General features: G+C 46.0%; 1 protein-coding gene across 3 annotated transcripts in view; it reads left to right on the plus strand.

The window, feature by feature from the left end:
* The window catches only part of LOC123069864 (uncharacterized), a 23,065-nt gene extending 14,032 nt beyond the window's left edge, over nt 1-9,033 (plus strand). For all 3 annotated transcript variants that reach the window (XM_044492818.1, XM_044492816.1, XM_044492817.1), the window contains 4 exons: nt 5,181-5,283; nt 5,351-5,469; nt 6,049-6,225; nt 8,040-9,033. In XM_044492818.1, the coding sequence (XP_044348753.1) occupies nt 5,181-5,283; nt 5,351-5,469; nt 6,049-6,225; nt 8,040-8,786 (1,146 nt within the window). In that variant the 3' untranslated portion in view covers nt 8,787-9,033. The remainder of the gene's footprint in view (nt 1-5,180; nt 5,284-5,350; nt 5,470-6,048; nt 6,226-8,039) is intronic.
* The last annotated feature ends 4,914 nt before the right edge of the window (nt 9,034-13,947 follow it).

Genomic DNA, 13,947 nt, shown 5'->3' on the forward strand with positions numbered 1-13,947 from the left:
GGAGAGGTAAAATCCACGTTGCGCTCTAGTCTGGGCCTTCGTGAAGAAGTCCGCCAACTGTAACTCAGATGGCACATACTGAAGAGCAACAACATGATCCTGGACACCAGCGCGCACAAAAAAAGCATCAATCCCAATATGCTTGGTAAGCTCATGCTTCACGGGGTCCCGCGCAATACTGATAGCTCCTGTACTGTCTGTCAAGAGGGTAGTCAGTGTAGTAACAGAAACACCAAAATCCTCTAGCAACCATCGTAGCAAAGTCACATCTGCTGTCAATAGAGCCATAGCTCGCAACTCAGCCTCTGCACTCGAATGGGAAACTGCAATCTGTTTCTTTGTCTTCCACGCAATGAGAGAACCACCAAGAAAAACACAGTAAGCCGATAGTGAACGGCGATCCGAGGGATCACCAGCCCATGTAACATCTGAATAGGCCTGAAGCTGTAGCGAGCTGGAACGGGGAAAGAAGAGACGATGAGAGATCGTGCCACGAAGATATCGTGGAACACGAAGGTGACTGTACTAAACTAAAGTAGGAGCAGAAACAAACTGACTTAGAATATGGACAGGATATGAGATATCCAGGCGAGTGACAGCGAGATAGACAAGACTCCCAACAAGATGAGGGTAACGTGTTAGATCAGACAAGGGCGGAAGACGACATACCAGAAGTAGAGGGCACATCAGTAGACTAATCCACAACACGTGGACGACGAGTATAATGGAAAGGAAAGGAGGGAAGAGGTGGAATTACTGGTGGTGGAGACGGGGAATGTGTCGGTGATGAAGGTGGAGAAGAAGTGGAAGGTATATGTGATGAAGGTGAATAGTCATGCAATGAGGGAGGAGAAGAAAATGTAGGAGTGGATGGTGTCAGGTCTATAACAGTGGGGCGAGAAGTAGGAATATTGGGCACAATGGGAAGTGTATCCGAAAATGTAAGAAAAGAGATGTCCTCCGTGGAAAAGGCCGAGGAGGATGGACGCGGGTAAAAGGGACGAGACTCATCAAAGGCCACATCCCGGGAAATACGCATTCGATGACCGACATGATCCCAACATTGTTAGCCCTTATGATCGTCACTGTATCCGAGAAAGACACTCAATAGACTGAGCGGTCAGTTTGGTGCGTTCACGAGGGGCAAGCAAAACATAGCAAACGCAACCAAACAAACGAAGCGCCGAATAATTAGAAGAACGACCAGAAAGACGCTTGAGAGGAATACCACCCTGTAGAGCATCAGATGGCTGAATGTTAATGCGATAGGTGGCAGTGGTAACTGTTAAGGAGTATTAGTATTGGTCTAGGAGTCCTTATTAGTCTTTGTTTAGTTTCCTTGCACTTCAATAAAGTTAAGTTGCTTTCCTAACATGGTATTAGAGCTTAGGTTTAGGTCTTCGGACGCCGCAACTCGTCCTTACGATTCACTATTTTTTTTCTCGATCGATCTGTTCTTCTCTGGATCGATCTCGTCTTCCACGGCACCACCACCCCCGCGATCTGCATCGATGGCGGCTACCTCTCAGATCGGGACCATCGCCTTGTGTGTGCTCGGCTCGAAGCACCTCCAGGAAGGCTCCGCTCCACGTGTAGGCCCGCCCGTACAGCTCTAGCAGCCTGTGTGTTGCTCTCTTGCAGCTGCAGGCTTCTGTCCACACATGTCAGCGTGCCTGCAGCCGGATCTCATCTTGGTCAATGCTGCTGCTTCCTGTTGCCCGCATGTGCTTCTCCTGGCTTGCCTGCTAGCTGCTGCCTTTCCGCCAAGTACGTGGCCGCGTGCTAGCTTTTGCTACGCTCCGATCTTGATTACAACAAAAAAATCAATGTCTTCTGCATATACGATGGCTTTTCATCTTTGTCTCGTGTGTGCGCTTCTTAGCTTCTATCTTATTATATTTTCCACTGCGTCCACCAAATCCGTTGATATTTTTGTGTTTCTCATGTCATGCGAGTCCATCAAACTTTTGTCCGCCAGCCTTTTTCTGGTCATTGTCCTCTCTATAGGATTTATGTGTCCTCTCTTTGCATTGTTGATCCAAGCCTATTCTCTTGCTGTCGAGCTTCTTTCGCCATCGGTTTTCATCGGCCATGATTCTTCAAGCAATGCTTCATTCTCTTGATGTGCTATCTTCTTTCGACAACCCATCTTCTCTTGATACTTCTTTTCTATCTTCTATTGATGCGGTGTCTTCCTTCGATGTGCTATCTCTTCGTTATCCCCTTTGGCGACTCGACAGGTTTTGAAGACTCTTCATGCTACGACGACACTCTCAAGACGTGGATTTGGATTATGATTTTTTTTAGTATTACACTTATTCAAATGCAATGCTATTGTGCATACGCTTTGCATTTGAGAGGGGTGTGTGTGTGTGTGTGGTGTTAAGGAGTATTAGTATTGGTCTAGGAGTCCTTATTAGTCTATGTTTAGTTTCCTTGCACCTCAAGTCATGTGTAATATATATATGCCCCTTGGGCCTTCAATAAAGTTAAGTTGCTTTCCTAACAGTAACAGCCTCAGCCCAGAAGTGAGGTGGAAGAGAGTCGGCGATCATCATCGCACGCGCCGTCAAAAAGGTGGTGAACTGGTGATGCTTGCGCTCAGCCACACCATTCTGAGCATGAGTACCAGGGCAAGAGAACTGAGGAAGAGTACCTTGCTCAGCAAGGAATCCTTTCAGTGCGTGGGAGATATACTCACCTGCTGAATCTGCATGGAAAATACGAATTGGAGTGGAAAACTGGGTATGAACCATGGCAGCAAATTTTTTGTGTATAGCTAAGACCTACGAGAAGACATGAAATAGATCCAAGTGTACCGAGAAAAATCATCTATAAAGATAATATAGTAGCGATGACCCCCTTCCGAAGCGAAGGGAGCCGGATCCCAAACATCAGAGTGAACAAGATTAAAAGGGCGCTCGGACACTGATTCACTGTGAGGATATGGTAGCTGAATCTGCTTACGAAGCCTACAACCCAGACAATCCAATGAAGCGTTACCGGAGACGGGCCCAGAACACCGCGATGAACCAAAGACGAGAGGCGAGAACCACATAAATGGCCAAGACGATGATGCCACTGCTGAAAAGAGCTGGTAGATGCAGCAACAAGGGTTGCGAGACTGGCAGCGGTGGCAGCTGAGGGAAGACGAAGCCAGTCAAGCTCCCAGAGACCATCAGGGCGTCGAGGGCCAGCACCAAGCAAAGTGCCAGTGCGTCAATCCTGATCAGAACACGAGTCAAAGTCGAGAATGACCCTACAATTAGAGTCAACAATCTGACCACCAGATATGAGCTGCATAGTAAGTCGAGGAACATGAGCGACAGAGGGAACATGAAATGAAGAAGTCCTAAGAGTGCCTCAACTAGCTACAGAGTGGGGAGTGCTATCAACCATAAGAACATGAACAGAAGACTCGACAGGTTGAACGGAGGTCAAAGTGGAAGAATCATAAGTCATATGAAAAGAAACCCAGTATCAAGAATCCATGGGGATGTACCTGAATGTGTAGAAGGTGGTTTCTCAATGCCAGAAGAGTCAGTCACGGAACCTGCAAAACCTGTCGGTGAAGAATCCCAAGCAGCAAGTAGACATCGCAGCTGCTCAATCTCACGCGCAGACATAGGCACGATGGAAGAGGTCGAGGTAGAAACACATGCCGACGATGAGCAGTCGCCACCACCCGTGGAAGCCGCGTGTAGAGTCGACTGAGAGTGGCGAGTCGATGTAGAGCCGCATGTGAAAGCCACTGATGGAGTCGACATAGAGCAGTCACCGCCACGCGCAAAAACTGCGAGAGGAGTCGATGTAGAGCGGTCATCACTGCGCGCGGAAACCACGAGAGGAGTCGGTGTAGAGCAAGCGCCACCACCGCAGGCAGTAGCCGCGAGAAGAGTCGACGAATAGCGACCAACACAACCTTCTGAAGACGCCGTTGGGGACAATGTCACAGACGGACGAGCACCCAATACCGAGCGGCGACGTATATGCGAGACTGGATCAACGTAGGGAACACCGTTGAATATCATCCGGCACCTGATGACGTCAAAGACATAGACATGATGCTCCTCTGTTCTCTCCTTTTTTTTTAGGAAATTATCCAATTGACAAAGACCACCTGAAGATCCCCAATTCAATCAACTGAAACACCAACACACATGGGCGGAGGCAAGCCAGGCTAGAAGAGCACCGGAATCAGCCGACCAGAGGACGGGCGAAGAGTGGTTGTGGAAGCCGTGGGAGCCACTGGCGGCCAAATCCCCGTTGAATCCTATGGCGGTGGCAGAAACGCGCTGGACTTCAGCGGCCGACTGAAGAGCCAATGGCGGCCGAAGCTAGCAGGGGCGGCCGGCGGCTGAGCTTGAGGAGACGGCGGCCGGCGGCGGCAGCGAAAGGGGGAACGGCGGCCAGGGCGGCGGCCAGGCCTGGAGGACCGGGGTGACGGCGGCCTGGCCTGGACCTGGAGGAGGAGGGGGGAAGACGGCGTCCTGGCCGGGCCCGGAGGAGGCGGGGGGCGTCGGCTGACCTGGGCCTGGAGGAGCTGGGCGGCAGCGGCCTGGGAGGGAGCAGCGGACCAGCCAGACTCAGTCACTTCCCCTTGATCTGGACAGGGAGCCTTTCGTCGATCTGGACGGGGAGCCGCTCGAGGACGGGCCTGGAGAAAGGCGACCACCGGAGGACGACAGCGGCGACCGGACTGTGGGAACCAGATCGAAGCGGCGTCGATCAGAGAACAGGAACCGGCATTGTAGAAGAAAAGCTGGATGATTAGCACGAGTTGCAATCGTTGCGGAAAAAAAGAACCTAGCTCGATACCATGTTAGGAAAATATGCCTCATTGTATTACCAGTAGGCTGAAGCCATCATATATACATGTACAGGAGGGAGGCCAAAGGCCAGAATGCAAAAGGCGAAAGCACACCATAAATATAACTCTAACAGCTCCCACGTGAAGAGCCTAGCAATGTGCTTGTCATTAGCTGATTAAAGTCTTGTATCCTTGTCCTAAAAAAGAAGTCTTGTATCCTTGTCCTAAAAAAGAAGTCTTGTATCCTTAGCTTGCTAACACACATGTTGACATGTATATTGTACTGATGGTGGAAATTGTCATGTCATTTGGTTTGATTCAAACATCCTCAACTATGTTATTGTTTTAATAGCTGAGTTATTTTTTTTAGATTGTTGGCCATTCATTGGGTGGTGGCACTGCTGCATTACTGACTTACATCTTAAGAGAACATACAGAGTTCTCTACAACAACTTGTGTTGCATTTGCCCCAGGTATGTCAACTGTATACATTTAAATTTAGCTGAGCAAGATGGTAATAGGTGATATTTTTGTTGTCAGCTTCATGCATGACATGGGAATTAGCAGAATCAGGCAAGCACTTTATAACCACGATTGTTAATGGTGCTGATCTGGTTCCTACAGTATCAACTGCGTCTATTGATGATCTTCGTTCTGAGGTAGCTCCTTTTTTTTAGGATCAGCTATTTCACCCAATGTTAATCCTCATTTTCGTCCTTAGAAGCCTAGGGCATGACCCAGGTTTATTCAAACAGCCTAAGGCCTCCTTTGGTTCATAGGGTAGAAAAATCGTAGGAATAGGAAAATCATAGGAGATGAGAATAGGAAAGGAGATGCCCTTTGATTCACATCATAGGATTTTTTCCATTGAGTCTAGGCATGTTTATTTTCCTATGTAATGTGGAAGATAGGAAGAATTCCTCCATAGGAATAGGATTCCATTCCTAAAAACCAAAGGGCTCTAAAGCAATTTTTTCTATAGAAATCCTATCCTATGAAATTCCTACAAGATTCCTCTAAACCAAAGGAGGCCTACTAAACACCAACTTGAGCTATTGTTAATGGCTTCAGTTTGTGCTGTCTCATCTTTAAAGAAAAGAAACCGATAACCTCTTCAATTTAATTCATTTATTGTACTTTTTGTTGCACGGACAGAATACACTGTGAGGATCCCATTTTTCGAAATCCCGTATAATGGGTCTAATTCTCCTCCCATCTTATCCCTTTCCCTTTTCCAGGTAACGGCATCTTCATGGCTGAATGACTTGAGAGATCAAATACAGCAGACACGTTTCCTGAATGCCGTTTACCGGTCTGCTACCGCTTTAGGAACTCGCCTGCAGTCTTTCTCTGGTGCGAGAGCCAGGGTTGCTGGTGCTGGGGCACTACTACGCCCTGTTTCAAGCAAAACCCTGGTAACATACCTATACCATAAGCTGGCAAACTGTAATTCATGGATGAAGTATGTACCGCATAATGTTTTGTTCTGGGGATTTGTTAGGACCTAGGGTCAATGTTCAGGATATCGGTAACTGGTACCATATCGGTCAGGTGTTGAGTAGGGATAAATAGGTGATATTTTTCAGTTAATTGGCCGATAAATCACTTAATAGGCTAGTCGGTTACCCACCAAGTAGCGATTAACTGACCGAGATGCCGATTAACTGTCCCATATTTGGAACAATGCCTAGGGTGATATAGGACCAAGCCCTAGGGTGGCCCGATCTTTCACGAATTGGAGGTGGATTTTAGGAAATCACAAAGAACAGGGGACAAATACACAAGAAAACACAAGAGAGAACACTAATTAGACAAGATCGACACCAAGTAACCCTGAAATCACAAGCCAATATGTGAGGTGCATCTAGATCCAAGAACAACAAGGGAAGTAACGGATACAAGGGTAGTGCTTGAGAGATGGTTCTTCTCCAATCCAAAGGATATGGAGGTCTTGATAATCCAAAGGGGATTCTTCTCCAAGGTGGAGGCCTTGACAGCCATGGAAGGCTGTTCTCCAAGATGGAGGGATCCCATTAGGGGAGGTAGATGAGGTAAGCTCTCTCGAGTCTCTAATCTTAGCTAACCCTAGAATGGAAGAGAGGAGGAGGTATATAGTCCTAGACATGAAGAGGTAAGTAGGTGGGAAAGATACGTGGGCTCATTGTGCCCTTTCCTCATGCGCGCAGGCAGGCCGGAGGGTCCTGGGCAGTCCGTAGGCTCCGGGGCAGGGTCCGGGGTCACCAGAAGGTTGGCGAGGCTGGTAGTCCAGGTGGCTAAGGCTCCAGGGCCAGCCGGGATATCCAGCAGGTTGCACAGGCTGGTCTGGAGGTTGGCCTGGAGGCTCCGAGGTATCTCTGGGACACCATCTTCATGCTTGGTGACTTCGCGGCGGTTTCTTCTCTGCTTCCATGCTTCCCTAGCGGATGGTTTGGGTGCTCTCTTGTGCATGACCTCCTCCAATGCGTACTTGTCATTTGGCTCAAACCTATAGGTGCAATGGGTAGGAGGGTCAAGTAGTATACCATCGGTGAGATAACCAAGAAGACACGCATAAAGGATAGGGTTCACCTTAGTATATGTGATGCGTTTGCCCCTTGGCGATGGAGCCAAGGCCATGGTGATGACCCTAGGGTGCTCCGCATGATAGGGTGATCCTTCTGCATCTTGCTAGTTTGCTACTGTCTCTTTTATACAATGTGAAGTTTGATACGGCTACTTGACTGCTTGAACTACATGGCAGCTAAAAGTGCTGAAGGATACCATTAAAATCTGTAGCTAAAAGTGCCATTGGGCTGAAGGCTGCCCTTGGTATGGATAGTTGAATCTGATTGTGTGCTGTTATATCAAACAGTATGGCTTCTGTGATCCCTTTAGCAGCACGGAAAGAGCGTTACATGGAGATCAGGGAGCTTCTGTAGGATAGAACTAATATTTTTTTTTCTGAAGATAGGGAGAGATGGCAACAAGATTGCTCGTGAATTAGCTAAGCAAACCCAGATGAGTGGTAGGGGGACAGTCTATCTGGGTCAACTACCACTAGATTTGGCACTGCTGGTGCTCTCTGGTTGTAATGAACCTAATATTTTTTTAATAATTGCAATCTTTCCCCTAAAAAAATATGTTTAGTGCACTCCATGATAGCCTTGTGCCTAATCATATGTAAATACTTTATCCACCAAACCCCAAACCCAGAGTTACTGCGACCTTCTTGACAAATATTTCTATGCAGGTTGTGATGAAACAAGCACAGAATGTAGCACAGGCTGTTGCAAGAAGTCGGTCAGCGCTGTCTTCATGGGCATGCATGGGTGCACGCCGTCGACCTGTAGGCGTAATAGCTGTAAGTCAGGATGAAATGACTGCAGAAACCCATGTTAAAACCACAGTGGATTCAGAGTCCTTTGTTGTAGAACAACATGTCACCGAGGTCGTAGAGGAGCTGCAGTATGCTGCAACTAGTATTTCAGTTCACGAGGAAACAGAAGAAGAGGCTCTTATGAGTGAGCATGAAACTTCTAGGGAGCATGGAGAAGAAGAAATAACTGACGGTGAGTTGTGGTTTGAGTTTGACAAAGACCGGGATCGGCAAGCTGAAGTGGAAGCACGGACCCGGGAGGAAGAAGCAGCTGCTGCCAAGGAAATAATGGAGGAGGAAAGTGCTGTCCTAAAGAATGTAGAGGATAGGCAATCCTTCTCATCAGATAGCCTCGAGAGGCAGCAATTCTACCCCCCTGGTAGAATCATGCATATGGTTGCCATGCCTCCTCCAGATGCTGGTCCGGATGATCCTATTGTCACTGATGAGTGCACTGTTGGATTATACGGGACACCGAGACATCTTTACAGCAAGATCCGACTATCTAATACCATGATCAACGACCATTATATGCCAATGTACAAGAAAATGATGGAAATATTGATTGAGAAGTTTGCAAACAACGATGACAACTCTGGTGCAGATTCTACAGTAGAATAGTGGTTGACTTATACATCAAAGTATACAATAGTTTCTTTTCTGTTTAGATGTGATTAGCTATTACTACTATTTTGCAATATATACAACATATAAGATGTCCTGATCAGTCCAAATAGATTTTAGAGGGTGTGTGAGTGCATGTATAAATGTAAAGGAAACTAGCATTAGTCATTTAACGCCCTTGCTGTCATGTTATCCTGTTGGTTTTACAAATGTATCCTCTTTGGAATTTGAATGTTGAAAATTCTAACCGCTTCTGGAATTTGAAATTCCAAGGTGTATGGGTTATTGCAGTCGTGTCATTGCTCATAAATTGTAGTCCCATCTGGACACATAGGGTGGTTGTTTTTGGGGGTGGGCCCTATCTTTTCACATGTGATAGGCAGGGGCCTCTTGTGAGAAAAAAAGTAAACACCACATAATTTTGTGTAATACTACGGGATTGCTAATTCTCAGGTGACCAAGTTAATTCTCAGTCAACCTGATCACCGTTGCCAACCCTCCACCCCCAATCATCTTAGTCGAGACAGATCTCTGAAGTCACATGGCTCCTCAGATTGTTTTGCCTCCTTCTGAGCTCCCAATCCTTGGATCATTGTCTGTCCATGTACAACTCAATGAAGTCATTGTTGTACTCCTGCTCGAAACTATTTTTGACTCTATTTGTTGGAAAATTGTCATGCCAACTAGAATGCTAAAGTGACTCTCAAGTTGCATATGTCCATGTTCATGTGATCATGTCTGCAATAATGTTAAAGGCCATGCAATCAGTTCGTGACCCATCTGAATCCTAGTATGTGTTCTTGGTGTATCTCAATCTTGCAGGTAGAGCAGTGTATATCTTTTGTTATAATTAAACCAAAACAATTCTGGCCAATTCTGGAATGGCAATTGTTGATCCATTCTTTGATGACTATTGAACTTGCGGCCGTGTACTAATATATTGTTGCCGTACGAAAATTAAGTATGAGAAATGATTCTGCTCAACCAGCGGATAACTCGCTCACGCCGGTCGCCTGATGTGTCGTGAGATCATCTCAATCGTGTGGCGCGGAGTGCAACACACCATTGGCTTCGGCCACATCCCCCTCTTAGTCATGCGTCCCATGAGTCATCCACTCCCGCACAACCTTATCTCTTCCTAGCCGCTGTCTTCCTCCCCATACGTCTCACCTTCTCCAAATCAAGTCATTGTCCAACTCCGGTGCAAACTGCAAGCTGTCGCCCCACCAAGCTACAATACACCGCCAATGTGGCCCCATTGCTGGAACACGCAACCATTTGCTGTAGGTGTCCGCTATTGCAAGGCCAACGGTGATGTTGCGGGGCCAGTCGGCGGCTGCCACGGGGACTGCTGCATTGCCGCTAGCGCCGACACTGACGCGCGCTGCTACGGAGGCAACGGTTTTGAGATTGGTTGTACGCCATGACTGCGAGGCTGCAAAGAGACGACCAGCTCAAAGCGGGTCGATGCGGAGCCATTGCATGATTTGACGGCGGTCGTCGATGTTTGTGTAAGCGGTGACGATGTTGCGACATGCATCGGCAATGATGGAGGCGTTTTCGCACACCATTTTCATTGCAAACATTTCTGCAACACTACCTATGTTGCAAAAGTTCTTCCGTAACAGTACCTATGTTGCAAAAAAGTGAAGATGAAAAAAAAAATCCTACAACATGATCTATGTTGCAAAAGTTTTCTGCTACACAACCTCTTTTGCAAATGTTTTTGCAACAAGATATTTGTTGCAAAAGGTTCCACAACAAGACTTTTATTGCAAAAATAGATAATGACGCTCGGGTGCTACATTGTGTCAGATCTGACAGCTTCCGAGGCGACAGATCTTTAAAAAGAAAACCCGCCGGCTGACGCATAGCATGGCCCAATAAGTATAGAATTGTACCCTATTGATGTTGCTTGCATAATTTTTTTTGCGGGGAGCATGAATAAATACCTTAGGATGCTAAAAAATAATATCTTAGGAGATTGTTAGATTGTGCATGCACTTTGCTTCATGGGGATTCAATGATACAAAAACTCAATCACCATTCTTTGTTTTCCAAGAAATCGGAGTTTCAACATATTGTTCTAGAAAAACATCAAATATCTACTGTTCTACTTTGCATCCATAGGCATGTGCATAGGCTATCACATGAGGTGGCCTTCTTATTTTTAGAAGGAAAGATAATATGCTTATGCCAAAGGTACAGTTTGAAAATGCAGAAAGGGCTTACCACATTATGTAAATTTGCAAAATATAAGATTGCATTGTTCCAGTGTTGAACTAAGGGAATAGTTTTACATTGCTTATTTCTAGAAACTTTCAGGGAACTCGGAGAACACTTTCAATGTTTTCTTTTCTCAGTAATGTGAACGCACATTTGCTCCCTTGGTGGTTTTGGTAATTCCTGTCAACATACATATTGTTGGACTAAGATTTTCATCTAGTATACAGTTCAACGTAGGCCTGGCAAGGACATGTGATTGTGGACCCCTCAAGCTACAAAGGACAAGCATTGGCAAAAGCTTCAAGACTCTGCATTTTTGGTTTAGTGATCAAAGATCACATTGAGTCCATAAGAGAGCTAATACTGTTAAAAGGGGCTGAGGATTTGATCATGAGTCATTTGCTCTGCTTCAAGATATTGCTCTCAAAACCCTCAACCACTTTCCCACATTCTATCTGTCCGAAACCGTAAGTGTATCTCAGGCCCACCGAACCACTCTTATTCGGACCCGTCGAGATATCCATTACAGCAGCCACAACCTAAACCCTAGCAACTCGGTGACACCAAGATGGCATTCGGTCCCGCCGAAGTAAACGTGCCGAGTTTTTGTAACCCATTTGTTTCACTTCGGAATCTTTGAGTGAAACCGATTTGAATTACCGAAGCGAGGAACTGCTTAGTTCATCACACTTCGGTGCCTCCGAGCGAAACCATTCGGTCTCACCAAAATGTCTAACGCTCGAATCTTTTGCACTACTCGGTGCCTCGGAGATTTATGATCGGTTCCATTGAGTAGGGCATAAAGTGAGTAACCGCTAGATCTTTAGTGAAGGCTATATATATATATATATCCCTCCACCACCACCTACTCTCAAAGAGAGCAACCAAGACGAAACTACACTTCCCATATCCATTTTGTGAGAGAGAACCCCCTACACTTGTGTTGAGATCAAGGCATTCCAATCCAACCATTCGAACCTTGATTTCCAGCCTCCCCAAGTTGCTTTCCACTCCAATCCTTCTCCTACCCCAAGCCAAATCTATGAGATAGTGATTGAGTGTTGAGGAGACTATCTTCCGAAGCACAAGAGTAAGGAGATCATCATCAACAACAACACATGTTACCTTTTGGAGAGTGGTGTCTTCTAGATTGGTTAGGTGTCACTTGGGAGCCTCCAAGATCATGTGGAGTTTAACCAAGGAGTTTGTATGGGCAAGGAGATCGCTTACTTCGTGAAGATCTACCCTGAGTGAGGCTAGTTCTTCATGTGGATAAGCCATGGTGGAATATACAAGGTTGCTTCTTCGTGGACCCTTCGTGGGTGGAGCCCTCCGTCGACTCGCGCAATTGTTACCCTCCGTGGGTTGAAGTCTCCATCAACGTGGATGTACGATAGCACCACCTATTGGAACCACACCAAAAATCATCGTGTCTTCATTGCGTTTGATCTTCCTATCTCTACCCCCTTTACTTTCCTTGCACTTGCATGTCGTACTATTTCCACTTCCCTATCTCTAGATATGCATGTGTAGAAAGTATTGGTTGCAACTTAACTAGTGCTAAAATCTGCCTAATTATCTAGACAATAAAAACTGCATCTTTTTCTTATTGAGTGCCTATTCACCCCCCTCTAGACCTATCTTCTCGGTCCTACAATTGGTGTAAGCGATTTCGTCTCCATTGCTTTGGATTAATCACCACTGGAGGAAGATGGATGTGTCTACCTTGAGGAGTCTTAGATGTGAGTGCCCATTCTCAATGGAGAGTACTATAACTTTTGGAGAGATAAAATGCTTGATATATTTGATGAGTTTAACTTGAGCAAGATTTGGAAAAGCACTATCCTAATTATTCTCTAAGAATCTTGATGAAATTCTTCATAAGACAATTGCTCTTCATAAGATGAAGCTCAGTGATCCTAAATCTGATGATTGTCTTTTTGAGCTTCGTGATCTCATCCGTGCTAAAGGCGATGTTAGAACTATTAACAATATCATCATAGGAGCCATTTGAATTCACTCTATTGAACAATGTCATTATCATGGAACTAATGAATTCGTTGCTCTAGGTGTGATCACACACCAATTGTGTTGGAAATATGCCCTAAGGCAATAATAATTTGGTTATTATCATATTTCCTTGTTCATGATAAATGTTTATTATTGATGCTAGAATTGTATTGGCCGGAAACTTAAATACATGTGTGGATATATAAACAACACCGTGTCCCAATTGAGCCTCTACTAGACTAGCTCGTTGGTCAAAGATAGTTAAGGTTTCCTAACCATAGACATGAGTTGTCATTTGATAACATGATCACATCATTAGGAGAATGATGTGATGGACATACCCAACCGTAAGCTTAGTATCGAATCGTATTACTTAGTTTATTTGCTACAACTTTCTTCATGTCAAGTATCTGTTGGCCATGAGATCATGTCACTCCCGGATACCAGAGGAATACATTGTGTGCTATCAAAGTCACTTCATAACTGGCACTACTAGAATTAGAAGATTTGCCATCTGCCACCTCTTTGCCGTCTGTCAGCGGACGACAAAGAATGTCTTTGCCATCAGTCACGAGAAAGCAGACGACAAAGCGACAGCAGATGACAAAGTAATGCTTTGCCATCAGCCATTATTTTGCTTTGCCGTCCGCTAGCTGACGGCAAAGAGGGTGTTTGACCCACTGGCTATTAAGCCCTAACAGGCCCCCTCTTTGCCGTCCGCCAGCAAACGACAAAGAGTCCGTTGCCATCAGCTTGCGGACGGTAAAGGCGACACGGATGGCAACACTTCAAAATAAGATAATGGCCCGCGCCCCCATCGTTGCCCTCTCTCTTTCTCCTCTCCTCTCCGCCCGACGAGCACCGCCGCCGCCCCATCGCCCCACACCGCCCCGCCGCCCCCACCAGCCCACCACCTCTCCGT

The sequence above is a fragment of the Triticum aestivum genome, chromosome 3B, assembly GCF_018294505.1.
Source record: "Triticum aestivum cultivar Chinese Spring chromosome 3B, IWGSC CS RefSeq v2.1, whole genome shotgun sequence".
Taxonomy (NCBI): Eukaryota; Viridiplantae; Streptophyta; class Magnoliopsida; order Poales; family Poaceae; genus Triticum; species Triticum aestivum.